We start from the raw sequence: 27,673 nt of genomic DNA, 5'->3' as shown, positions 1-27,673 counted from the left end.
CTTCTTAGCATTTACCCTTCCAGTGGTCCTCCATGACATCAGCCAGGCCAGATCTCACTGAAGTCTGTAGTGACTCATCTCAGTCTTAACAATGTTAACACCAAATCTTTAACTGAAATGCTGCCAAGCCTTGGCATTGGAAGTAGTTCCTTCCCTTCTCTTGGCATTCCAGATGCAGTTCCACACACCCCAGAGACACCACCACATGAGCTAGGTAGCAATTCCTACTCTGAAACCAAGAGCAAGAACCATCATACCCTCTTCTAGAGCCGGGGTGGTGCTGCAGGAAGCAGTACCATCAGCTGCTTCTGTCACTTCTCCTGCTCTAACCCACAGGGTGCATCAGCCTGCTCTGGGAGCCAGCCACAAGCAGGCTGCTCAAGTCTTCTCCTCAGAGCCTTGTGCTGAACCCATCCACCTGCTGCACCAGCTGCCAGGAGGGTGACCATTAGCACATGACCATAAAGCCATAGAACTCTTTTGGTTGGAAGAGACCTTTAAGATCATCCTGTCCAACCATCAGCCCAACACCACCATGGCCATTAAGCCATGTCCCCACATGCCATGTCCACAGGTTTCTTGAACACCTTCAGGGATGGGGACTCCACCACTTCCCTGGGCAGCCTGTTCCAATCCCTGACTCTTGAAGCAGAGAATGTTTTCCTAATTTCCAACCTAAACCTCTCCTGGCACAATTTTAGGCCATTTCCTCTTGTTTTATCACCATGGGAAGCAGGACTGCTCTTCTGGTAGCAGCCCACAGTTACGTTGGACCAAAATCATTACAAACCAAGATACATCTTCCTCACACAACATCAACCACAATGCACTCAAGCTTATGTGGAATTTGTGGAACAATCCTTAGGAGCTCAAACTTGTCTTGGAAATCTCGGATCCTCTCAAGGAGGGTTAGAAAGAAAGAAAACATGTTCTGGGGCTTTTTGACAAGATTATTTTCTGTTTGCTTTCACCTACTGATTCAATCCTCTTCAAAAGCTGTCTAGCTTGTAATTCTTTTTCAGAATCCAACTGACAGAAATTTTACTACCAGGTTTTTTTCTCCTTTGCATAAAGGTGACAGGATGCTCCAGATGTCATTTGGCATGACCTGTTGTTTCACATAGGTTTAATGAGAACTTATTAAGCAGCCCTACCAACAGGCAAGGAGGAGTAATGTTCCTTTGGTAGAGCTGTGCCAGCTCCACAGAGATCAGGCAAGGGTGCTCTTGGTGTGGTACACCACAGGGGTTGTGTTGTAGTCTAGAGGCAAACAGAAACACAGGATCTCAGGATGTTAGGGGTTGGAAGGGACCTCTGGAGATCTCCAAGTCCAACGCCCCTGCCAGAGCAGGACCATAGCATCCAGCAGAGGTCACACAGAAACACATCCAGATGGGGCTGGAAAGGCTCCACAGAAGGAGACTCCACAACCTCTCTGGGCAGCCTGTTCCAGTGCTCTGTGACCCTTACAGTAAAGAAGTTCTTCCTCATGTTGAGGTGGAACCTCCTGTGCTGTAGTTTATATCCATTGCCCCTTGTCCTATCATAGGGCACAAGTGAGCAGAGGCTGTCCCTGTCCCTTCCTGACCCCCAGCCCTCAGATATTTATAGACATTGATAGATCCCCTCTCAGTCTTCTCTCCAGACTGCACAGCCCCAGGGCTCTCATCCTTTCCTCACCAGGCAGTGCTCCAGTCCCTTCAGCATCCTCGCAGCCCTCTGTTGGACTCTCTCCAGCAGATCCCTGTCCCTCCTGAACACGAACACGTGAAACACACGAACCAGGCTGCCCCACGCTTACTGGCGGATCTAGCAGCATGAAGAACAACCCTTTTCCTACACCACTGAACTGACCGTCCACCAGCTACGACAGGAAACCCTCCTCCCCCTGGAGTGCACCGATCTTTAAACCCCACACCACCCAGCACTCCTCGAACCCACCGCAGCCCTCCGTGGCCCTCCCGGTCTCACCGTGACTGTTGGCCTTGGCAGGCACTGAGGACGAGGGCAGCAGCAGCAGCAGTGGGTCCCTGCGCAGCATCTTGCTGGGCAGCTGCTGCAGGTGGCTGGCAGGGCGGCCGGGCAGCTCCAGGCCAGCTGCCAGCTTCATCTTGTTGGTGCTGGTCAGGCGCTTCAGGTGGACCAGGAGGTCGGGGCGGTTGCGGCAGAAGTGAGGGCTGTGGAAGTGGTGCAGGAAGCTGGTGGCTCTGCCACCACCGTCACCGCCGGCTCTGCACACCGGCCCGGGCGCCATCACCAGCCCCTTCGACACCTTCTGGAAACCGTATAGGTTGAGCTGCCGGATGAAGCTGGTGAAGCTCTTGGTCTTGAAGAGGCTGCCGTCTCCTGCCGCCGCATCGCCGCTCGGCCCCGCGTCCAGCACCTCGGACACGAAGAGCTGCTCGTCGATGAGCAGGCCCTGGCCGCGGGCGTCCCAGTGCACGGAGCGGAAGCGGGGGCTGTTCACCAGCCGCCACAGCTTGGCCGGGAAGGTCTCGGGGTTGATGGAGACGGGCAGGGGCTGCTGCTGCTCCTCCTCCTCCATAGCGGCGGGGGCGCCGCGGCTGCTGCTGTCCCGCAACGGACCCGGCAACAAGCAACGGCCGCCGTGACCCCGGCAACGGGCCCGGGCCGGCCCGCGCCGCTCCGGCCCCCTGACGGTGCGCTGCCCGGGCCCGGCGGCCCTCGGCCCCGCAGCCCCGGGGCTCCCGCATGCCCGGCGGCACCTCCAGTCTCCTAAGCACCGCCATCTCTCTCAGCCCCACCTGCCCCTTTAGCCCCTTCCGTCCCAGCAGCCCCTCCAGAGTCCTCAGCCCCACAGTATCCTCCTGCAGCACCACCAGTTCCCTCAGCCCCCGGAGCTCCCTCAGCCCCCAACAGCCCCCTCACGTCTGGCTTCCCTTACAGCCTCACCAGCTCCAACAGCTCCTCTAACCCCATCAGTCCCCCTTGCTCCCTCAGCCCCTTTGGTTCTCTCACTCCCTTCCAGTTCCCTCCTGCCCAGCCTCCCCTGCAGAGTCCCCTAACATCCTCCCTTCTCCCCAGCCTGCCTCAGTTCTCTCAGCCCCACCAAGTTCCCTCAGTCCTCTCATCCTGAAATCCCCTACAGTTTCACCCTACAGGAGCCACCTAAAGCTCCTCCAGCAGCATCAGTTTCCCTCAATTTCCTGAGCCCCTTCCACTCTCTCACCCTCATACCTGGCATCCCCTACAGCCTCCCCAGTACCATCAGCTCCTCCAATCTCCTCAGTCCCTCCCAGTTCTCTCAGTGTCTTTGTTCTCTCACCCCTCCCAGTTCCATCCTGCCTGGCATCCCTTGCTGCAACCCCAGGCCCCTACACTCCTCCAGTCCACTCAAAACACCTCAATTCCTTCAGCCCCTTTGGTCCCACCAGCAGTAGATCACCTGGGACCCATGAGGGAGCAGGCAGCTGAGGCCCGTGGGTGAAACCTGCTCCCTGGCAGCCTAGAGCCATCCTCAGGGCAGGCTATAGGCAAGGGGTGGAAAGGAGGGAGAGTGGAGTGGGGAAAGAGCATCCTGATGAGGTCCAGGCCTCACTCTTTCTTGATGGGAAAGATGTTCAAGGTCCCCAGTCATCCTCATAGCTCTCCACTGGCCTCTCTCCAGCAGGTCTCTGTCTCTCCTGAACTGGGGAGCCCAAAAATGGACACAGTATTGCAGGTGTGGTCTCACCAGGGCAGAGTAGAGAGGGAGAAGAACCTCCCCAGACCTGCTGGGCACACTTTTCTTCATGCAGCCCAGGGTACCACTACTGCAGCACAGCCCCAAGGGCAAGCCACAGAGCTGGAAGCTTTGGAAAGGGGACAAAACCTGACCAAACTGATGGGAAACCATTTGGTAAACTGAAACCAAAACCCCTCTGCTCTTCTGCATGGCTGAAGGGAGGAGAGAAAGATGTTAGACTGGCTTAAATATTTTGGGTGGGGTTGCTAACAGAGTTCTCCACTTCAGATTAGAGCAGGTAGATAATACAGGAAACAGGAAGAAGAGGGAGAATGAGGAGGAGACGTCAGAAAAGAGGGTTTTTCCCTATTTTTCAGCAGCCTGGCTGACTATTTCTCTCAGTCTCTGCCCCTCTTTGGCAGATTCAGCACATTTATCATTAATATGAGTCAGGAGCAACAGCAGGAAGGAGCTGAAATGTTGTCAGGTTGTCATCCAAGCTAAAATCCTGCACCGTGGAAGGATGTTGCTTTACCCAAAGAATTAATGGCTTAACCTCTGGTGAACTCACACTGCTATCTTCCCTGGAAGCTTTGCATTTTAAGTTCCTCAGAAATAATTTATTCTCTTAAGAGCTATGTAATGCTTGCTCAGCATAAAGAGCCATAAAAAAGAGGAAAAACTACAAAAAAAAAAAAAAAAAAAACCCAACATTTTCTCAGCATTCCTGAGATTGCATTTTGCGTTACTTCAACAAAGTTATTTCAGGCTTCTCTTCTCTCTCTGTGCAACAGGAGTGCAAGACAACAACTAATACCTGCAGGTGGGACAGGCAGGTTTTAATTCTGTCATCCATCACTCAGGTCAGAGCCAGGAATTTGTAGTCCATAGCTGAATGAGGCCCTAAGACTAAAAGGAAAAGCCCAGAAAGTCAGATCCTTTTCAAGTGTTGCCTTCAGTGCTTTGAAGCTGAGCCTATAGCTGCCAACCAGATGACTTCCTGGATACAGAAGGATGTTTCCCATCAGCATCCAGAGTGTTGTGTGCTCCCAGCAGAGCTGTGGCTCACACCTTTCAGTGCCTTACTGCTTGTGCCAGGTCACACCAGCCATGGCCCTGCAGCAGGAGGTGCAACAGAAAGGGAACAGCTTCTCAGCTCTCTGGCAGTGAGTGTGCTTGGCTCAGCAGCCCAGGGGGAGGAGGAGAGGTGATGGTCCCTTCAGCTCTCTTGGCAGAGCAGCCTCTGAGCTGTTCATGCCTTAAACTTTGAATCACAGTATAGTTTTGGTTGGAAAAGACCTCCAAGATCATTCAGTCCAACCATCCACCCAGCACCACCATGGCCACTAAACCATATCCCCAGTGTCATGTCTGCATGGTTTTTGAACACCTCCAGGGATGGTGACTGCAGGGTCTCCCCAGAACAACTCAGGAAACACAGGGATAGCCAAAATACCCCAAATAAATGACAGTGCCCAAAGGTCACTTTGACAGAAGCCAAACATTCTGAGAGAGAAATGGGAAGCTACTGAACTTCTGCACCGAAAGTGAACTGGACAGAAACACCCCAAACACACCCTCAGAGCGCCTGCATCCCCTTCTTGTCCCTGTCTCACACTTCAAACAGTTTCCTGCTCAGCACTCAGGGTTCAGACCAAGGCCACACACACCACGTTCCTCTTTTCTCCTTTCATGACCAAGGCTTAACTGTCTCCTCCTATCCCCTGCAGTTTTGGCATTATCTGTTAATGGCTGAGCAGCTGAACACCACCAAGCATGGCAAGCTTGACCTGGCTTCCCACTACACCTAACTCTGTCTGTTTTGTTCAGGGGCTGAGGAGATATTATGGACCATCATAAGCAGTTCCGGCTGTTAATTCGCAAAGAATTCAGGGCAGTTGGAGCACTGATAGGGGAAGGCTTTGATCTCCCTCTTTGTGCTGGGGTTAGACACATTTCAGCACACAGAGAGATGACCTCAGGCTGAAGCAGTTAGCACACTATGGCTTTATATTCTTGGGAGTCACAAGGCTTTGTCTGTGCTCAGTGATCGCCGGCAGACAGTGCCCTTCACCGTTGGCCAGTGAAGGCACAGTGTCATGAGTGTCTCAGCAAAACGCTGCTAGTCGGGGGGAAATCCTGCAGAAGCAGTGTCCCAGAGGGTGATGAGAAGTCAAAGGCTCCTGCAACAGCAGCCAGCCTTCCATTGCCTGCCAGGACAGAAGCTCTGGCCTTAAGAGCTGCAAAGTTAATCAGCAGACTGTCCTGTCATCTTTCATGATTGATATTCAGCAACATTGCCTACAGGTGATAGAATCATAGCTCAAAGGTGATAGAATCACAGGAAGCATCTGGTTGGAAGGGACCTTCAAAGGGCATCTTGTCCAAGCTCCCTGCAGTCACCCAGAACATCAACTAGAGCAGGTTGCTCAGGGCCCCATCAAGTTTGGCCTCAAGCATCTCCAGGGATGGGACCTTCTCCACCTCTCTGGGCAACCTGTTCCAGTATTTCCCTGCCCTCATAGTAAAGACCTTCCTGCTGATGTCCAGGATGAGCTGCTCCTGTGTGACTCTTCAGGAGCAATGGTGAATTCTTAGCCATGACAAATCATCTTGCTCCTAACAGTTCTAAAACAACAAAGGGTTTAGGTACTGCCTGTGTGACATGCACACGGACCTGAAGCATGGGAGTGGTTTACCAGGATCTGCTCCATTTTAAAATCCTTGGATGTTTTAAACTGAGGTCAGGTTTCTAGAAGATGCTCTCCAGCTCCACCACAAATTGTAATTTACCTGCATCACCCTTGACACATGACCTGACTGAGTACAGCGGTCTCCACCCCTCATCCTGCAGAGAGGAACAACTCTACAGCCTACCAGGCAATAAGTAGTATCAACACCTTGGTGATGAGCTTGACAGCTCTTCCTGGGGGAAGAAACTTCCTCACTGAGTCATTATGGCAGAGGCTGGAAGGGGCTGGTGGCAGCAGGTTTGTCTGGGGGAAAGCAGAGAGACTCAGAGTAGAAGACCACAGAGACTCAGCATGGTGGGGGTTAGAAAGGACCTCTGGAGATCATCCAGTCCAACCCCCCTGCTCAAGCAGGGGCACCCACAGCAGCTTACCCAGGATCACAATGGCCAGGGGGCTTTGGAAGGAGAGAAGGAGAATCCACAACCTCTCTGGGCAGCCTGCTCCAGGGCTCCAGCACCCTCACACCAAACAAGTTTCTCCTTCTGTTCAGCTGGAACCTGCTGGGTTCTAGTTTCTGCCCATTGCCCCTTGGCCTGTCCCTGGGCACCAGGGAGGACAGTCTGACCCCACCTCTTTACCCCCCAACCCTGTTGCTACTGATCCCCTCTCAGGCTGCTCTTCCCTGCAGCAGAGGGTGCTTTGTGTCCTATCCTCACTTCCTCTTTGTGAGAAAGGACACAAAATTCCTCTTGTACATTAAATCAAGGGAAAAGGGAGCAGGGATGAGCAGCCTGGGAAGCAAGGGTGTGAGAAGAACTCCCTGGGAAGGAAAGAAGAGGTCCAGACACAGCAGCACTAATATAGAGATTTTATTCTGCCTGTATTGAGTTGTACAGCACATTTTGTTTGTCACAAGGCTATCGAACTGAGTTTAGAGTTTTTGGCCAGCACATTGTGACGCTGAAACTCACAAGAGCTAAAAGCAGTTTGGACTAATGGCCTGAACAGAAGGGCCAGGAGTACCTAGTTTCTGGCTTCCTCATTGCTTGCAGTCATTCCAACATGTGCAGAAGAGCATCAAGTCCAGGTTCTTCTGCCAGCCCAACAGTCACTCTTCCATGTCTGGCAATGACTGCAAGGTACAAGGCAGAGGAGAATCTGAAGCAAGGTGCCTTCTCTTCCCAAAGCCATATTGGTTGTTCCCAGTATGGAAAAGAAGCAGAGTCCAAGTAAGTACAGGGTCTTCAGATGATGCTAGCTTTGCTTGCACTACCAGGATTTACACAACCAGGGGCTGACACATCCAAGTGCAGGAAAGGGTCATGATTCCATCCCCTCTGAGATGACAAACCATTAGCCAATGGCATTGGGAGATCACAACAGTGCCAAGTACTTTGTCTTGTTACTAGACAAAATGCCCTCACAGGTCCTCCCTCTGCCAGAGCTGATGAGGTGCAGAACACACTGGGCAGTTTCCTTTAGCTAGAAAGAAATCCTGCATTTCTGCCAAGAAGTGCCCCACTTTCAAATGCTTCTGCTTCAGAATACCCTTAGAAAGGAGGCAGGATGGATGCTCCCAGAGGGATCTAACAAGGGATTAAACAAAAGCCCACCTGAAGCCCGTTTTCTTTCTAAACCTTTCTATCTTTCCAAACCCTGTTCCTTTCCTAAGGAAGAGTTGGGATTCCTGCACTCTCTACTTTAAAGGAGAAGTAGAGAGAGGCCATTACAAGTTGGCAACTCCGAACTTTGACTGCTGTACAGGAGACAAAAAAAACTAAGTCAAATTCAAGAGGCAATTTAGGTAGCAACTGGGGCAAGTCACAGAGATTGTTTCCACCACTGAAGAGATGCCACATGTCACGTTTGTCACTGCAGCTTGGCTGTACATCCTGAAGTGAAAAGCACAGCCTGTAGTGTCTACGTCAGCCAGGGTCCTTCCCCACCCCCGTTTTGGTATCGATGCTTCATTCTCCCTTCTTCGGGTTACATTAAGTGCACAGAAATATATAGCAGCATTTGGACTGAAACCCTCACAGACACCAGACAGCACATTCCAGGAGGTAAAACAACACATTATGGCCTATACCCTCAAGGTATCAAGTTTTCAGGATAAAGAGCAGTAGGAAGTAGAGAGCTGAGGGCAGAAAAGGGCAGGAGGAGCCACACAGGAACAGGAGTTCCATTTCCATGCCAGGAGAGGATCAGGTGCCAGTCCTGTGTTAGCACCAGGCTGTGACACGGCCGCAGACAAAGCAGAGCAGAAGTGAGAAAGCCAAGCTCCCATCTCCCCACAGAGCTGGGGGCAGGGGCAGAGTCACTAAGTGCAATCACCAGTCCTAGTGGAGCGTGGAAACGGGCAGGCTCTGCTCGGCCCCTTCTCAGCCAGAAGGAATTTCTCTTTGATGCACAAGAGAAAGTCAGTTGGTGATGGCTGATGAGTCTTGGTCATCAAGCTGATCACAAATCACACTCATGGAAAGAGGATCTACAGAACTGCTCCAGGCTGAGGCCCTTCCAAAGCACATGGTACCACCTGGAGTTTGCCCTCCTCCTCCTCACGCAGCAGCCTGCCTTGGGAGGGGGGGTTGGTTCTAAACATGCCTTTCTATTGCTTTTGGGGGGTACTTTGCACAGGCAATATCTGTGAAAACATTGCTTTCCAGCCCACAAAAGAGGTTGTAATCCCCTCTTCAGCCCCAGGCTGTCAGACTAGAGTGTATGGGCCCACCAGCAGCAGAGTGGGGACACACACCATACGTACTCTCTGATCTGATCTGAGCTCCTCTGCTCCAGGCTGAAGACAGTGCATTCAAGCTTGGTGGTCAGGTGTTGCACCAAGGGCCTTCACAATCCCAGTGGAGGCAGAGTACCCTCAAAACCCACGAGAGAAAAGGCTGGGCTTAGACAGGTCCCTTGTCTGGCATTCAGCTGGAAGCTGTGGCGATGGGCTTCTTCAGTTGTTGGCTCATCAGCTCCCTGGCACGAGACACTTGGATGTGGTCATAACAGGAGTTACAAACGAGGACAGGGTCATACAGCTGCTGGTCAGGGATGGGCAACTTCAGGTGGCAGCAACTAGCACAAAACACGTTCCCACAGTTCCTGTTGAGGAGTAAGAAAATCACTGAAGAGAGCTGGGAACACCACAGCAGAACTTCTGCAAGCACAAAGGATCCAGTTCAGGGGCAAAGTGCCAGCCTTACTTGTGACTTCTCAACATGTGCATGTCCAAGCATGTACCATGGCCTCAGTACTGGCTGGCACTCAAAAGAGACTCATGGTCCCTGCTACCCAGGAGAAAGATCAAAGGCCTTGGAAAAACAGAAACCAGAACAATGCAGAATGGAAATCTGCAGGGAATTTATGAGGCCTGGCAAATAAAGGCAAGACCTAAAACTTTCTCCTGGGAGCAGAAGGGAAAGAACATCATGGAAAGGCATTTTGTGAGGTTTGTAAGAAACTGGCTGAGAAGAATCACAGAATGCCTTGGGTGGGAAGGGACCCCTAAAGGTCACCTAGTCCAATCCACCTGCAGTCAGCAGGGACATTCCCAACTAGACACTCAGACCCAATCAAGGCTGACTTTGAATGTCTCCAGGGACAGGGCCTCCAGCACCTCCTCAGGCAACCTGTTCCAGCATTCCCCACCCTCAGAGTAAAGAGCTTCCTAACATCACCACAGTGGTGATGTTGCTTACCTGCAGTGATGCCTCCTCTTGGCAAGCCAGAACTCACAGTCGCAGTTAAAGCAGTGTGAGGCCATGTGGTCTGGAACCCACCGTGTAACCTAGGGCAGACACCAGTCTTCATCAGCCTTCACTTTCTAACAACACAACCAGCAGCAGGTCTCAGGGCCCCAGAGCAGGCTGAGGCATGACTCTAGACCACAGCAGGCCAGCTCAGAGCAAGCCTACCCCACAGGTCCCCTTCTGTTGTGCAGAGCAGCAGCAGATGATACATTATAGGGACAAGGCTGGCTGCCCCTGCCTTGCTTCCAGACCATACTCTGCTGGCATAGTCACAAAGCTAGCTGCTAAGAAACCTTCTCTGCTGCTGCATTACAGCTGCCAGAACAGGACACATACCTCAGTCTCCTTCTTATCCACAGGCTCCCAGCTTGCTTCTGACAAACATTCTTCACTGTGATCGGAGCAGAAATCCTCAGTGTCGCTGCCGTCCGATTCCTTCAAGCATGTCTGCAAACAGAGAGACATCACAGGTCCCTTCAGCTGCCTTCACTGCAGAGTCCAAGACAGTCCCCACCCAGCCAGGCTCAGTGCTTGTGAGGGGCACATGGGTGGCTCCACAGCTCCCCATAAAAGGGGGTAAAACATTCATAGATGGTTTAGGTTGGAAGGGACCTTAAAGATCATCTAGCTCCAACTGCCCTGCCACAGGCAGGGACACCTCCCACCAGCCCAGGTTGCTCAAGGCCTCATCCAGCCTGGCCCTGAACACCTCCAGGGAGGGGACATCCACAACCTCCCTGTGCAACCTGTTCCAGTGTCTCCCCACCCTCAGTGTAAAGAACTTCTTCCTAATCTCCAGTCTCAATCTCTCCTCTTCCAGCTCAAAGCCATCACTACAAGCCCTTGCCAAAAGTCCCTCCCCAGCTGTCCTGTAGCCCACTTCAGGTCCTGGAAGGCTGCTCTGAGGTCTCCTTAGAGCCTTCTCCAGGCTGAACAGCTGCAACTCTCCCAGCCTGTCATGACCATGTAAGGAGCCACTGTTCTTCAAGCAGCAGAGATACCTGTGGGTGGCAGGAGGGCATGGCACATGGACAGGAGGGGAATGGGGCTGAGAAAAGACAGAAACAATGCTAACCCCCCCACTCCAAAAGCAGGAGATGGAGGACTGGGGGTTGGAGGGCGTGGTGTGAGGGAGGTGCAGGGACCACTGCTGGCAAGAGTGGGGTGCTGGAGGCAGTCACTTACAAAGTCATCCTCGTAGTCCATGGGAGGCTCTGCCGGGGGGGCGCAGAAGTGGCGGATGTCCAGGCGCAGCTGCAGCTCCCGCACCTGCCTGCGCAGCTGCTCCACCTCCTGCTTGTAGCTGGCCTCGATCTGCCGCAGCCGGTGCTGGATCACGTCCGTGGGGAAGGGCAGCCCGTCATCGTCCAGGTAGAGAGGAGGCACAGGAGAGGGACATTTTGGTGGCATGTGCTTGGGCCCAGAGGCTTGTTTCAGGTGGCAGGGCAGCCAGGAGCGGCTGGGCTTGCCTGTGGGGCCCGCGAAGTGGCTGCTGACGTGGCCAGAGCAGAGCCAGGGCTTCCCACCTTCCCTGGCAGGCCACTGGCCGCTGAGGCACAGCCCGGGTGCCCGCAGGGGTTTGCTGCCCAGCCTCTTGCTACAGCAGCCATAGGAGAGGAGGTGCCTGGGGACAGGCTCCCCATTGGGGAAGGATGTCACCATTCCTTGGAAGCTGTCCCAGTTGTAGCCCAGGAAGGAGAACTCGCTGCTTTGGCTCTGGGAAATGGGCTTTCGGCACTGCTCCAGCAGGACCCTGCCCGGCCGGCCGGGCTCCTCGCAGGGCACGCTCCTGACAGCCTCACCTCTGCCCTTCTCTGTGGCGAGGCAGGGAGTACCCACGGCAGCGCCTGGGCTGTCCAGACAATGGGAACTTGGTGCCAGGGACTCCTGGCTGGGAATGTCTTGGCAGGTGACGTTTCTCTTGGGGCAGCCTCCTCCATTTGACGCCACACCAGTCGCCTTCAGAGGCTCCTGGGGACAGGTTTCTGACTGCTTTGCAGAACTGGTGGAATCCTGGTCAGTGTTTTGCTGTCTGGGAGGGTTTGGAGCTGGACACGTGCCAGTGCCATCCAGTTCCTCTGGGCATGCTCCAGTTGCTTTTTCTGCCTCCAGAGAGACTCTGCTGGCTGGCACAGCTGCCCGGCTGCTCAGCTGCTCTCTGTGCCCTCCATGCCCAGCAGGGCTGCTGCTGGCACCATTGGCTTGCAGGGCAATGTTCTCCTCATGCTCCTCTGCCTGCTGTACCTCTCCCACAGCACTGCCTTCGCTCAAGTGCAGCTCAGCTCCCTCAGCAGCAGCATGCCGGGGGTCCAGGCCCACCCGCACCTCCTGACAGTGGTTGTTCAGGTTGGGGTCACTGGAGGTGCGGGTCAGGGGACTGCTGGAGTCACAGGCTGAGAGCAGGTCATCCATAGATCTTGTCTTTGGTAATCTACAACCCAAAAGCAAAGCAAACCTCAGAACACAGCTCCTGAACCTTCCTTCATTCCAGTTGAAACCGAGACGTCCCTAATTACAGATGATGGGGTGGGTGTGGAGGGGCAGCGCAGCAGCAGGAGCTCAACTGCACCACAGCTTGGCCTCCACAGTCTCTTTAGGTGCAGCAGGGAGCTGTGCACCTTCTTCTCCAAGTGGCTGGGACAATCATAGAATCATCAAGATTGGAGAAGACCTCTAAAACCCTCAAGTTAACCCAACACTGCCAAGTCCACCACTAAACCATGTCCCAAAGTGTCATGCCTAGGTATTTTGTGAACACTTCCAGGGATGGTAATTCTACCACTTCCCAGGGCAGCCTTTTCCAAGGCTTAACCACTCTTTCACTGAAGCTTTTCCTAATGTCCAACCTAAACCTTCCCTAGTGCAACCTGAGGCTGTTTCCTGTCATCCTGTCACTTGTTACAACCCTGCAGAGCTCTTGTCCTCCACAGCAAAGACAAGAGCAACAGGTCAAAGAGAGGAACTACGATGAGCAAGGAAGGAAAGAAGGCCTGTGGGTAGGCAGCAACCTGGGCCAGGAGCTCTAAGCTCTTACCTGTCCAAACATCTGCCACTGAATTCCTGGCTCTGAGATCCAGGGGGTGGGTAAATGTCCATATCATCCTGTCCCAGAGGATGTGGTGAGGAAGCTGGGAGATACACTGCTGTCCAAAGGTGCAGCGCTCGCACGTGGCACACGGGATGCAGCACCTGCAACAACCACTTGGGATCAGAGATGCACACAGGAGGAAACCCCTCCAACTGTTCCCCACAAAAACCCTGGTGCCTGGCAGGTGAAAAACCTGGAAAGCTGGGCCAGGAGCTCTACTGACCTGCTCAGAGCCTGGCATGTAGAGAAGGTTGTGGAAGTTCTTGTTGCCAGCCCGCAGGAGGGACCAGACGGAGCAAGTCCGCTTGGAGATGTTGTGCATCTCTCGCTCGCAGGGGCTGTTCCCAAGGAAGGTCCCATAGAGGCAGGAGTAGGTGTGCTGCACCAGCTTCACCTGCAGCAGCAGAAGGGGAACACTTGTCAGGGTCACTGGGAAATGATGCCTCCTGCCTACAGGGGAAATGTCTTCCACTCCTTGGGAGGGCTTCTGCACCCAGCCTGTGACCCTAGCGCTGTCCTTGTGGTCACACAGGGCAGGACAGAGAGGGGATAGCAACAGGAATCACTTAGAGGAAAGCAAAAGCCACTGTTAAGTGATACCAAACCCATCCCTCTCTATCCCTAACCTGTGTTATTTGAGAAGGCAGGAATTAATTCATTCATTTCAGACTCCTACTGCTCCGAGACAGGCAAATCAGGCTGTTCATTGAAGCAGTGCTGCTGGTGTCCAAACCCACTGGGAAAGAAAGGGACCTGGAGAAGATGTGACTCAGGAAACCAGAGAAACTCCCTATCACTGGGTAACCTGCTGGGCACTCTGAGCCTGCAGTGCCCACTGGGAGGAGCTGGAAACTGCAGGCAGCTACCAGAGACCAGCAGAAGCATCATGGGTACAGAACCAGGCCAAAATACCACAAGTGCAGGGCAGGGCTGGACCCAGAGGGTGAAGGTATGGCAGGAATGTCAGCAGAGAGCCCGAACACTACTCAGACACTTTCTCATTTTTGAAGAATTCAGGTTTTGTTTTCTCTCAATTAGAGCACAGTAAAATACCACACAGCCTTCCCTCTGCCTCTGCTCACAGCTGGAAAGGGAGAAAGAAACGTTTGCATCCCTGTTTCTTACCAAAAAGGCTTCATTAAATTCAAAGAGGCAAGGAAATTGCTTCAGAAGCTGATGAACAGCATCCAACCACTGGAGAAAAACTGGGCACTGCTCATTCTGATCTTCCACTTTCTCCTGGTGACCACAGCGATCACCAAACTTGTGGCCAAAATCCAGCCAGTCCGACTCCACGAGCACCTGAAAGCCCTGTGAATAAAAGATGAAAACTAACTGCAGACACCTTGCTGGAGGCAGGCAGCAGCACAAGGCACCAGCACTGCAGGGCAGGCTCAGGACTCCTAAAGGGCTGCAGAGGAGGCTGCATTGGTGGCTTGGTTTGGGATCAAAGCCACCGGAGCTTTGGAGGTTTCCAAACACAGACCAACAGCTGTTGTTTCTATGCAGCAAGCAGGCAGCTCAGGGAATATGCACAATTACAGAGCAGGGAAGCAGCTGAGCCTTGAACAGAAGAGGTCATTTACCAGGGCACTTCACCAAGGTGGGCAGGGGAGTGAGGTATAGCTCCCTGAGAACACAAGATGGAAAAACCCAACAGCCACAGCAGCAGCTCTCACATCACTGAACTTACTGCCTCCTCTCTCCAGAGACTCCAAGACAAAAGCTGCCTCTTAACAGCCAAGAACTGGCACAAAACCTACCTCCATGGTCCTGTAGTAAGGATCCAGCAGAATCTTTGCCAGTGCTACAATCTGTGGAGTCCTGTCCCAGCCATCTGAGCAATGAACCAGCACGGGACGCCCTTCTCGATCAACTGCACTGGACACCAGCACTGCTGCCTTCAGCATGACAGAGAGGTGCTGCAGCCACTTGGTGCTCTCCAGGGCTGAAAGCCAGCTAGAAGGTGTACAAAAGGCAAGAAAATTGTAGAATGGTAGGGGTTGAAGGGACCTCTGGAAACCATCTAATTCAACCCCCTTGTCAAAGGAGGATCACCTAGGGCAGGCCACCCAGGAATAGATCAGGTGGTCCTAGAGAGTCTCTAGAGATGGAGACTCCACAATCTCTGGAGGTTGCTTACCTCTTCAGTGGGAAAAAACAATCAACCAAGATATACTTTAAGCTAAGTCTTTTTGGAGTCCTCAATGAAAATCAATCATTTCCAAAGCACACTCTTTGTGCTGGAAATGAGCACAAAGAATCCAACCCCTAATTTCATTTTTTCCCAGGTGAGGCAATGTTTTAGAAGCCCTCAGAGGACACATACAGCCAGGTGACACTGAGGCAGTGCTGCAAGCCCTTCTGGCTTTGTTTTTAGCCCAGGGCTAAAAACAAAGAGCATTCAAGCCTCTTTGTGAGCACTTCCCTGTCCCTCCATTTTCTGATGTAGAAACCTGGGACAGGAAAAAGGAGAAGAAAAAACCCCTAGGACATTAAGAGCTATGGCATCAGACTCAGGCAGAGCACAGTCACTTACTTGCTGGGGTCTGGCACCTGACTGCAGACAGCACGCAGGTACTGGAAGCTGTTCCTGATGGAGTGGATGTTGGCCATGCCCATGAACACAACTTCACAGTTTGGGTAATACTCTGAACACAAGAGAGAGAAGCAATCAGAGAGAGCTGTGGCCACTGCAGCAGCTTCCTCCTGATGCTGAGTGCAGCTGTCCTCTCACAGCACCATTCCTGGGCTCCAGCAGTTTTTCTGCAAAGGCCTCATGAGCCAGCGATGATGTATCGGGAGTAATGGACTCTGCACCAGAGAGAGTGGCAACATGCTCCCAGAAACTGAGTACCAAAATGCTGACCCAACCCCAGCTGCACTCTAGGACCCACTCAACACAGCAGATCCAAGAGGAGGATGTTCTGGGATGTGCTCAGCCCTCTGTACCTTCACATTCGCAGCCACCTCCCTTCGCTCGGTTGGCCACAGCTGCAGTATAGGACCTGGCATCAAGGATCAGCAGCTTCTGAGGTGTTCCTGCATTCTCCACACCTGAACACGCAGTCAGGGATGAGTCTGCAAAGACAGCATGGACTAAGCAACCAGCACCTCCTTCTCTCCCTCCCTTCTATGACAGGCCTCCAGTGCCACCCAGCACTGGCCATGAGCAAGCCCAGAGACCCACAGATTCACCTGGTTGGAGAAGACCTTAACATCAAGTCTAAACCACAACCTAGCAACTCCCTGCAGAAAGCAGTTAGACCATGTCACTAAGCCCCTCATCCAAGTGTCTTTTGAACACCTCCAAGGATGGTGACTCCACCACTTCCCTGGGCAGCCTGTTCCAGTGTCTGACGACCCCTTTGGTGAAGAAATGCTTCCTAGTATCCAACCTAAACCTTCTCTGGTGCAATTTCAGGCTGTTTCCTCTCATCCTATCACTTGTTACTAGGGAGAAGAAACCAACCCCCACCTGGCTCCAACCATTCAGGGAGCTGTAGAGAGCAAGAAGGTCTCCCCTCACCCTCCTCTTTATCATGCTGAACATACAAACCATAGCTGCCTCAGTCACAGTCCCAGAAACTGCAGCCAAGGTGGGACAGGGCCCAGGTTATCCACTTGGCTATTCTGGTTTGAACTTTGCCCTGCAGCAGCCCTGCCAGCAGCGCTCAGGGGTGGGGAGCACTGAGCAATCCCCAGCTCAGGGCAGCAGAAGGGCCGAGCGGTCTCACCGAAGTCAGCCTCGCAGGCCTCGCTGCCGTCGCTGCTCCCGGCGTGTGGAGCACCAGCAGCCAGCTTCACCCCAGGGTTCAAGGCACAGGCTTTGGCAATGGATGTCACCAGGTACTCATCATCAGCGTTTCTCCAGCCCCACCAGCTGATCTCGGGCTGGCTGCAGCGTGCGATCACCGCCCCGTTCCGCACGTGTCTGTGGGGAAAGGGAGAGCCTGGTGAGAGCCCTGCAAAAGGCAGGGACAGCCCCAACAAACCCCTCTGCAGCCAGCAACTGGGCAGCCCTCCTCACTGCTTCATCTGCTGCTCTCACTCTTGCAGTCAAGCAGGGAAGCAGGGCAGGGCATTTCAAACCACCATTATTCATAGCATGGTGGGGGTTGGAAGGGACCTCTGGAGATCATCCAGTCCAACCTCCCTGCTCACGCAGGGGAATCCACAGCAGCTGGCCCAGGATAACAAAGGCCAGGTGGGGCTGGAAGTTCTCCAAAGAAGAAGACTTCACAACCTCTCTGGACAGCCTGCTCCAGGGCTCCAGCACCCTCACAGCAAAGAAGTTTCTCCTCCTGTTCAGATGGAACCTTCGGATGGTCTTATTTGTCCCCTGAGGGACACAAACGAGCACTGCAATGTGTGTAAGAAAAACAAGAACTAATTTCTGGACAGCAAATAGAACATAGACTGGAGTCACTGCCACAGTGCAATGGGGAAGTATAACCTGGTTCCACAACACCAAGGCCATGAAAATGACCATGAAACACAACCACATATTCTCCTGAACATCTGTTGCAGGAAGTCTAAGATACCAGCTGCTCCAAAGATGGACCAGGGCAGAACATCTGCATACCTGTCCCATTTGTTAAACCTTCCCAAGATGCTCCTCCTGGAGCCTGTCCCTTCTTGGAGGCAGGATAATAAACTGGACAGCCCTGCACCTCAGTTCTTCACAACAGCACTCGTCCCTCCCTATCCCACCACCCCTTATGCAGCAGCTCTGAAGATGAGCTGGAGTAAGAACAAAGATCTAGACAAGGTTCTTGACAAACCACATCCAACTGTTTATTTGTAGGTCACTACCTCTGAAGAAGTTGCATTGGTGGCAAAGTAGGGGAGGTAACGCCTCTAGATCCCAAATAACACTAGCACGAGCCTCAACCCATCACTCAAGGGCTGTCCAGCTGCCAGTGATGGCTATCAGAAGCCTTCTTGAAGGTCTCTCTCATGCTGCCAGTCTCTGAGGAGCTCTGTCCCACAGTGCCTACTCATGTCCAAGGCTTTAGATTCCTAGCAGTGGTGCACGCTGCCTTACCAGCACCTGCTGCAGGTTGCAGGAATGGTTTTGCTGCTCAAAGACAAGGTCCCCTTATTCTCCTGAGCCAACTCAATCAGCACAGAAAATGTATGACCATCAGGGACATCTCATAGACAGTGCTGATGAAGACTTTAAACCGAAGACCTCCACACATTCACCAAAGCCAAAACACCCTGAGGTCCTTTTCCTTTCGGTGCCCTCCTCTGCTGCTGCTTTGTTGTGCAAGGTGACACAGAGCAGTCACTCCCAGGAGATCTATTCCTGCCTGCAGGATCACTCAAGGATGGCTGCTGGAGACAGCAGCAGTGGCTTTGTTTATACTAGTAAATGAAACAGAGCCAAGGTGTGGACCTAAGCACCAGCCTGGGATCATCCAAGCTTGTTTGTTAGCACACCCACAGACTCTGGCCTGTGCCAACCAGCACCATCCCAGACAGTGCCTGAGCACGTTGTGAGGTGCTGTGCCAGGGACTGCTCCCAACAGCCTGCTTGGATGAGGTGGCATTGTTTTGGGGTGCAGAGGGTAGAAAACCAGCTCAGCTGTGTAGGCCACCTGAAGTCAGAGGGAGCCTGCTTATTGCAGCACTACAGACACTGCCAAGGAGCCATCCTGAACTCAAATCTTCTTGGCAGCACAAACTTCTCAGTGCTGCAACAAACACCAGGCAGAGGTTGGCCTTGAGGTAGCCTGTTTTAGGAGAGGCAATGAGATGTCAATAAACACAAGGAAATATGTGCAGCATGGGTGAGCATGAAGTCATCAGCCAGCAGGAAGCACAGCAGGTGCCTGTGGACAGACCAAAACCACAAGTGAGCTTGCAGTGAGCTTCCCAGGTCAGGGGAGTGCCCATAGCTTGACTCTGTGTTCTCCTGCCAATGTCCTCAGCATGAGCACATGAAGTATTTCAGGTTTGGGCTTACCAGGGATTTTTGTGGAGGTTTTCCTTACAGGAAAAAGCAGCTTCTTCCTTGCAACTGGAATAGCAGAAGGGGCCATAGTGTCTCAACTTCTATGGACAAAATTCTTTCTTGGGGCTCCTCTGTTTAGCCTGAGTGACTGGAGATCCTTTCAGAAACCAAAGCTGCAGCATGAGGTGTCTCTGGGGTTTAAGTTAAGCCTCATTTAGAGCAGAAAGCCAAAGCACATCAGGTACTGCCAGCACCTGCCATTTAATCCATAAAGCACCAAGGAACTTCTCTCAAGCACCCTCTCTGTCATTTTCTGGACTAAGAACACTCAGCCACACTGCAAAGTCAAGCAGCTCACCTCAAAACACAAGAAAGAGCTGAGGGAGGGTTTGCAGAGCTGTCACCTGAAGGTTCCCAACTGTGATCCATGTTTGCAAGTGCTCCTGGGTTAAGCTCCTGGCTCCCTCTGGCATGATCTGACAGCCTGAGACCAAGCACCCAGCCACAGGGCTGGAGCAATAACCACTATTTGCCTGCTGCTTCCCTGGCAGCCACTGCAGCAGCAACAGAGGCTAAGGTGATGGCAAGCATCTGTCAGGAGCAATCCTGCTAATGTGGTCCCAGGGTCTCCTGAAGGTGACTGTGCCGACAGAGCTGACAAGGAGCTGCTGGCTCACAGTGCCTGGCTGCCTCTGTAGTCAGCTAAATAACTGCATCCTCTGCCTTTAGAAGTGAACATGCCTGGAGGCTGCTGCACCTCTCCTGTGCATCTCCAGCAAGGACTCGGAGATGGAGACCTGAGCTTCTGCCTAGCAGCTAAATTCAACTTTTTTTAGCTAAGAGTGATCATGGGGTACCTTTGGTGTCATCTCTTACAGACCTGACTGTGACCCACTGAGTTCAGCCTTGTTCCCCAAAAGCTCTCAAGTCTACCAAACACTCCTGGGGTTACAGAGTTGCTGAGATGACTGCACCTGAGCCCACCTGTCCACACTATCCTGGGCTATGAGTGAGGAGGAAGACCCACAAATAAGGCTTTCCATTCCTTCCAGAGGGGACCATGACCCTCACAGACCCTGCTGGCCATAAGATGAAGGCTAAAGAGCTCAGGAAAATGAGAGCCATCTGAGCAAGCACTTGTCCCATCTTGTACCATGGCTTGTCAGCATCTTCTAATCTGATCCCAGGCTGCAAAGGGTTGCAGCTCAGCCTGTAAATTACCAGGTACCATTAGAGTCATAATACAAAGCAAGGAACAAAATAATTGTGTGAGGAGCAAAAAGAGCTGGCTCTGGCCCAGGGTGGGAAGCCACACTCCAGTGCCAGGCCATTTTTAGCAAAAGCAATCACAGAAACAATTAACTTCTTAGCTGACTTGGCTACAAAGTGGGAAAGGCTCCATGAGATAAGCAGCACTCCTGACTGCTCTGCTGGGGAATTGAGTTTTTCTAGACCTAACACAGCATCTTTTACCAGCATCTGACAGCAAACCATGGCACATGAAGATGTTGAGTTAATGTAGGTGGAAACTCCCTTGCTTTTGTACTTCCCAGAGCTGTCCTTTGTTGTGAAGCTCTGATATTTTCAAAGGTTTTGGTTGTGTCATTGTTGGTTGGGGTTTTTTTTGTTTGTTTGTGGCTTGTCTGTGGGTTTTTTGTTTGTTTTCCTATGCTTGGATTTGGCAATCGATAGATTCATAGAATGGTTTAGATTGGAAGGGACCTTAGAGATCCAACCCCCCTGCCATGGGCAGGGACACCTTCCACCAGCCCAAGCTGCTCAAGGCCTCATCCACCCTAGCCTTGAACATCTCCAGGGAGGGGACATCCACAACCTCCCTGGGCAACCTGCTCCAGTGTCTCACCACCCTCACTGGAAAGAATTTCTTCCTAATCTCCAGTCCAAATCTCCTCTCCTCAAGCTTCCATCCATTCCTCCTCATCCTATCACTACAGGCCCTTATAAAAAGATCTTTCCCAGCTTTCTTGTAGGCCCTCTTCAGGTACTGACAGGCTGCTCTAAGCTTGCTATCCTAGAAACCATTCCATGTCTTTTCCAACATACACACTGGCTGGGTGCATCTATGCAAGCAGCCTCCTACATTTCAGTCTCCCAGGAGACATCTTTGATGTGAGATCACCTCCCCTACTCTCAAAGACTGTTTTATTTGTGTCTAGCCTCCTGTACAGGTTACTTTTAGAAGGTTGGCGTGGTGGGTTGAAAAACTACCACAGTTGGGCAGGAAATATTTACCAGCTATTGAATCAACAAAGCTCAGCTACATGCAAACATCATCATTCTGTTACCTGAACATTGTTCAAAACTCTCAGAACTCAGTCAAAACAGAAGTGATTTGCTTTTGGGTATTAAAAGTCCAGGCCTGAACATCTTGTTGAGAGCAGAGCCAGCCAAGCAGGCTCATTTTGGCTGAGATTTCTTTCAAAGTAACACCTAGAATCATACAATCACACACCCAGGGTTGGGTGTGTGATAGAAACTTTTAAATGCCATCCACTCCAACCCCCCTGCACTCAGCAGGGACATCCCCAACTAGAGCAGGTTGCTCAGAGCCCCAACCAACCTAACCTGCAATGGTTCCAGGGGTGGAGCATCTACTACCTCTATGGGCAACCTGGGCCAGACTCTCACCACCCTGACTATAAAAAATTTCCTTCCTTCTCTCTAATCTAAAGCTACTACTTTTTAGTTTAAGCCATCACCCTCCCCTTGTCCTGTCACAACAGGCCCTGCTCAATAGACTCTCCCCAGCTTTCTGGGAGGGCTGTGGTGGTTGTGGTGGGTCTGGGGAAAACTCAGTGTGCCCAGCTAACAGTGGGGAGAACTCAGCTCTTCCCTGAGCAGAGCTGCAGTATCAGAGGAGCCCCACATCTGAGTGAACCTCATGTGCAAAGCACTGCTTTGGTTCTGCATTTACCTGTAGACCACCACAGGGATCCTCTTCCATGACCTAAATGAAGCCACATTCTCCAGCTCCTTATCCGTGATCCAAACAGGGACCAGCAGCTTCTGAGGATAACTGGAACAGAGCCTGGAAAATAGAAAGATGAAGGCAAGATGAGGACTTGACAACCAGAAATCTGTATCAGAGAGGCCTGCAGAGAGAAGAGAGGAGCAGCTCACACTTCCCCAAGCTTAGCATGCAGGACCATGGCTCTTCCTCTTCCTATCTGTCTCAGTATAGACTCAGTGTGAGAAAATTGACTCAAAAAATGCCATCAGCAATGAGCTGAGAGAAGACAATCTCCTTTCACATCAGGCCTGACCTCCAGGCCCATGCTAAGTACCCCAGTACTTCCCAAGGATGCCTTCTGATCCTCCTCTGGATTGAAGAGTTCTTGAGGGTTCAGGGCAACTGTCCTTAATTTCTGTGGGGTTTTGGCTTTCTTGCAGCACAAGCAAACCCAGAAACAGCTTCTGGTAAACGTGGATGTGCCACTTTCTGTCTTGCAGCAAACAGGTCACCACTGACCAGCTTTAAACATTTACATGAGGAGAGATTTAGATTAGAAGAGGGAGAAATTTTATGCATGAGGTTCTTAAGACCCTGGCCCAGGTTGCCCAGAGAGGTGGAGGCTGCCCCATCCCTGGAACCAATCCAGGTCAGGTTGTTGGGGGCTCTGAGCAACCTGCTCTAGTTGGGGATGTCCCTGATGAGTGTAGGGGGGTTGGACTGGATGAGCTTCCAACCCCAACCAGTCTGGGATTCTACACTTCTCTGCAAGAAGACTCAGCTGTGCCCAGGAAGATGGCAGTGGTGCATGCTGGAATAAAATGACACGAGGGAGATCTGAAGGAATACCTTGCTTGGTGAGGTGCCAGAAAACAGATTCCTAACAATACGCCTCTGAACATGTGCCAGCAATGACAGGAATGTGATGGGCAAGTCCCTACCAAGCCTGTCCCCTGGGGAAGAAACTCAGTGTGCCCAGCTAATAGTGAGGGGGACCCAACTCTTCAGCCAGCAGAGATACAGTACCAGAGGAGCTCCACAGCTGAGTGAACCTCAAAGGCAAAGCAATGTGGCTGCTATGGAAACTCAGTTGGTGGGGAGGGAGTGAGGGAGATGGGGAGCGGCAAGATTTGGGGCTGTGGGTTGCTCAGAAGCTCCCTGTGAGCCAGCAGTGCCCTCATGCAGCCCAGAAGGCAGCTGTGTGCTGAGCTGCAGCAAGAGGAGTGTGGGCAGCAGGGCAAGAGAGGGGATTCTGCCCCTGGGCTCTTGTGAGACTCCACCTCAAGTATTGTGTCCAGTTCTGGTGTCCCCAACATAGGAGAGACATGGAACTGTTGGAGCAACTCCAGAAGGCCACAAGGATGATCCAAGGTCTGGAACATCTCTGCTATGAGGGCAGACTGAGAGAGCTGGGGTTGTTCAGCCTGGAGAAGAGTCCAGGAGGACCTTAGAGCTGCCTTCCAGTACCTGAAGGGATCCTGCAGGAAGGCTGGAGAGGGACTTTTCATGAGGGTGTCTAGTGATGGGACCAGAGGAAACATTTTTAAGTTGAGGGAGAGTAGGTTTAGACTGGATCTTAGGAAGTTCTTCAGTACAAGGGTGGTGAGACACTGGAACAGGTTGCCCAGAGAGGCTGTGGATGTCCCCTCCCTGGAGGTGTTCAAGCCCAGGCTGGATGAGGCCTCAGACAACCAAGTCTAGATGAAGCTGACTGGCATCCCTGCCCACAGCAGGGGGGGTTGGAGTAGATGATTTCTGAGGTCCCTTCCAGCCTGAGCTATTCTATAATTGGGATTTAATATTTTTCTTAGGATGATAGAATGGCTCAGGTTGGGAGGGACCTCAGGGATCATCTACTCAAACTCCCCTGCCGTGGGCAGGGCTGCCTCTCAACTAGACTTGGTTGTCTGAGGCCTCATCCAGCCTCTCCAGTGTGCTGGGGAGAAGAGGAGAGAGAGCAATAGGAGTGAAATGAAGCACAGGTGAGAATCAAGGAGCACAGGGGCTTGCTGGTTACTGCAGCCTCTGTTCTTGCCCCTCTGAGTGTAGCACATGGCTGCATGCAGGGCAGGTCACAGGCTGCAGAGACAGAGCACTGCCTGGACGCTGAACCAGCTGAGCTCCAGCAAAGAAAGCTGGACAGGGCAAGGAACATCAAAGAACAGCTCTAGCTCTAGGCTATAACCACATCATTTAGAAGGAATGTTTCAAGGTAAAGGAGAAGCAAACTGAGAGGGATGAAACTATCCAGCAGTAAGCTCCAGAGGATGGGCTGATGTTCCCCCAAGTCCAGGATATCCCATCTGGTGGCAAGAGGTATGGTACAGCACTTAATGTGATTTAGTTTGTGATGCTAGTGAGGAACTGCCTGCTAACTTAGAGGATGGTACCTCACACAGTGTCTAGACAGCTTCTCAGAGAGCCCCAGGCAGAAAGCAAGGCTAGCCTGTGGGATAAGAACAACAAGGTGAGGAATCCAAGAAGCAAAATTAAAGCTGTCAGGTTAAGAAGCTGAAACCCAGGATGTCTGTGGTAGGATGTCTAGGCTTGGACATCTCTGAAATGCCTCAGATTCCATGTGTAAAGTCAGTCAGGAAATTAGAGAAGCACTGAAGTGTGACTGAGAATAAAGGTATGTGGGAGAGGGTTAGGACCTGGCAGGATCTGGAGGAACTTTTGGAGTCTACACAAGAATGTGCTTCACTGAAATGAAAATGGAATCAATTGCCTGACACTTCAGATGAAGCACTACAGGGGATGATCAACACTAAAAATTGGGGAGAGTCAGGACAGGAGAGGTTCAGGAGCATATCTTCTAGGAATGAAATCACTAAAACTCTGGAGCCTTAGGAAAACAAGAAGATGGAATTCAATCAAACTCGGGTATCACACAGGATAGCCTCAAGAAGTTAAGCTAAACTTAAGCAGGGCACATGAAACAGGCAAGGAGGTGAAGAATCATAGAATTCATTGGGTTGGAAGGGACATCTAGAGGTCATCTAGTCCAAACCCCCTGCAGTCAGCAAGGGCATCCCCAACTAGTGTGGCCTGCAGGTCAAAGGATGCTCTCCCCCTTGGCTCTGCTGCCGTAAGGCCACAGCTGGAGTTCTGGGTCTAGTTCTGGGCTCCCCAGTTCAAAAGACAGGGAACTACTGGAGTAAAACAGAGGCTATGAAGATGCTGGGAGGCCTGGAACATCTGTGAGGAGGAAAGGGGGAGGAAAGGCCTGGGGCTGTTGAGCCTGGAGAAGAGCAGCCCCAGAGAGGATCTGAGCAATGCTCAGCAAGAGCTAAAAGGTGGGGGGCAAGATGCTGGGGCCAGACTTTTGTCAGCTGTGCCCAGGGACAGGACAAGGGGCAGTTGGCACAAACTGGAACCCAGGAGGTTCCATCTGAGCGGAAGGAGAAACTTGTTTGGTATGAGGGTGCTGGAGCCCTGGAGCAGGCTGCCCAGAGAGGTTGATGAAGTCTCCTCTGGAGAGCTTCCAAAGCCACCTGGCCATTGTGATCCTGGGCAAACTGTTATGGGTGACCCTGCTATAGCATGGGGGGTTGGACTGGATGATCTCCAGGGGTCCCTTCCAACCCCAACCATACTGAAGACCACAGCAGAAAACTCAGAACTCTTTGTGTTGATGTTCAGCAGAAGAATCCACAAAAACTTCCAGACCTAACCCTGCAATGCACAAGAAGAGATCAACGTGGAAACTTCTGCAGGGGAAGTTTTGGAGCAACCTGCTGAGCAATCTGCTCAGGAGGAGAAGTAAGCCACCAGCAGGACTAGACAAATGCTCCACACTTCTCCAGCAACCCTACCACACCTCAGGTGGATGATTAACGGAGATGTGTAAGCTATTGCTTACCTTGGCTGGGCAACAGAGGAATGAGAGGTGGCAAACAGGGTGTCAGGTTTGTAAAGAAGGTCTCTGGAGCCAATGTGGGAAACCACTGGAGCCTGGCTGCTACACAAAGCAACGAGCTGTGGTGGTGTGAGGGTAAACAGGGGGCACTTGGGAAGAGTCAACAGGGCTTTGTGGAGGGAGGTGGTGGAGCATCACCCACCTGGAGCTAGCTGGAAACACCACAGAATGAGCAGATACAGCTCAGGGGGCTGACTGGGAAGGGATTTTCAGAAAGGGGGTTTTTGAGTTGTGCTGGGGTGGTTTGGTTTTGGTTTGGGTGAGTAGGGGGGGTTGTTGGTTGGGGTTGTTGGTTGGGCAGTGAGAGAGGGGCAGAGGACAGAGGCGAAGGGAGTGAGGGGCAGAGGAACAGAACTTCAGTGATCATTTTTCACAGCAAATGGAGCCATGCTTATGCCACATGGAAAGGAGATGAACAGGGATGTGGGTGGCCTGAAACACCCTTGGGACCATGCTGACCCAGAGGATGAGCTTGTTTTGAAACTGTGAGGTTGGATCCCAAAAACCAGTCTCTTGGGAAAAGGACCACAAGGACCAGTGAAGCATCTTCTTACCATGAAGCTGACAAGCAGTCCAGAGAGAGATCCTCAAAGCCATGGGGCTTATTGCTAAGGGTCTTTGCAGAGTTATTGTCCACACATTCACATGGCAAATCCAGGCAAGAACACTTCATATGACCTCTCCCACTCAGAGAGAGGGATGGTTGTAGAAGTTGCAGAGAATGGTAACAAACTAAGGCAAAGCATGAATCAAGAGCTCTCCCAGAAAGGAGCAGGAAAAATGTCAAAGCTGAAAAGGACATGGATCTGCTGGAGCAGGTCCAGAGGAGGCCACAAAGGTGATCAGAGGGCTGGAGAGTATGGGGAGAAGCTGGGAGAGTTGAGGTTTAGCCTGGAGAAGAGAAGGCTCCAGGGAGACCTTAGAGCAGCTTTCCAGCACCTGAAGGGGGTACAGGAGAGCTGGGGAGGAACTTTTTAGAAGGACTTGTGATGACAGAACAAGGGGCAATGGTTTGAACCTGGAGCAGGGGAGATTTAGGTTGGACAGCAGGAGGAAGTTTAGGTTGGATACCAGGTGGGGAGTGCAGGATGTGTCCATCTCTCTGGGTATAGAGAGGACTGGAAATGTGAAAGCCCTGCAGAGATCATGGACTAATTTTATGATCAGTGCATGCTGGAAGAGTAGACTCCTGTGAGGCCAAAGGAGTGGTTATGATATGCTTGTATTGCTCTAATTTTATGATGCTGTCACCAGGAAGAAGATAATAGTTTCCAGATAAGGACATCTCAGAGCAGACTTGAAAGACACTGAACAAAGCCATTACCTTGGAGTATCCTGTCTCTAACAACACTGTTTTGCCAGTGCTGGGAAATAAAAGATAAAAGGCCTATAAACAGTTAAAGAGTAACCTAATCCCTGTGAATAGAGGCAGGTGGGAATGATCAAAAGCCAAGGCAGGAATTAAAGACACACTCCCCAAAGCAACAAGGGAGAACAGGTTTCGGGGTTGCACAAGTCAAATTACACCATCTTTGAGATCTGGGTGTCTGCAGGAAGCTGTGACCTGTGCCAGGATGCCCAGGTAGAAAACTCAGCAGTTGGAGGA

The 27,673-nt window shown here is 52.0% G+C and overlaps 2 protein-coding genes across 2 annotated transcripts in view; both read right to left on the bottom strand.

The window, feature by feature from the left end:
* Window positions 1–2,545, bottom strand: part of HSF5 (heat shock transcription factor 5) — a 33,666-nt gene extending 31,121 nt beyond the window's left edge. Inside the window, exon 1 of the mRNA XM_054394579.1 lies at window positions 1,972–2,545. Coding sequence (XP_054250554.1) covers window positions 1,972–2,545 — 574 coding nt within the window. The remainder of the gene's footprint in view (window positions 1–1,971) is intronic.
* Window positions 2,546–9,305: 6,760 nt separating this feature from the next.
* Window positions 9,306–27,673, bottom strand: part of MTMR4 (myotubularin related protein 4) — a 30,420-nt gene continuing 12,052 nt past the window's right edge. The window contains exons 7-18 of the mRNA XM_054394164.1: window positions 22,113–22,226; window positions 16,956–17,152; window positions 16,171–16,299; window positions 15,758–15,869; window positions 14,982–15,177; window positions 14,344–14,529; window positions 13,442–13,612; window positions 13,165–13,319; window positions 11,316–12,561; window positions 10,467–10,577; window positions 10,080–10,168; window positions 9,306–9,483 (exon numbers count right to left, since the gene is read on the bottom strand). Of these exons, the coding sequence (XP_054250139.1) occupies window positions 9,306–9,483; window positions 10,080–10,168; window positions 10,467–10,577; window positions 11,316–12,561; window positions 13,165–13,319; window positions 13,442–13,612; window positions 14,344–14,529; window positions 14,982–15,177; window positions 15,758–15,869; window positions 16,171–16,299; window positions 16,956–17,152; window positions 22,113–22,226 (2,884 nt within the window). The remainder of the gene's footprint in view (window positions 9,484–10,079; window positions 10,169–10,466; window positions 10,578–11,315; window positions 12,562–13,164; window positions 13,320–13,441; window positions 13,613–14,343; window positions 14,530–14,981; window positions 15,178–15,757; window positions 15,870–16,170; window positions 16,300–16,955; window positions 17,153–22,112; window positions 22,227–27,673) is intronic.

The sequence above is a fragment of the Indicator indicator genome, chromosome 30 (genome assembly GCF_027791375.1).
Source record: "Indicator indicator isolate 239-I01 chromosome 30, UM_Iind_1.1, whole genome shotgun sequence".
In the NCBI taxonomy this organism is placed as follows: domain Eukaryota; kingdom Metazoa; phylum Chordata; class Aves; order Piciformes; family Indicatoridae; genus Indicator; species Indicator indicator.
Note: the sequence above shows the minus strand (reverse complement) of the source record. Positions and strands in the feature narration are given on the sequence as shown.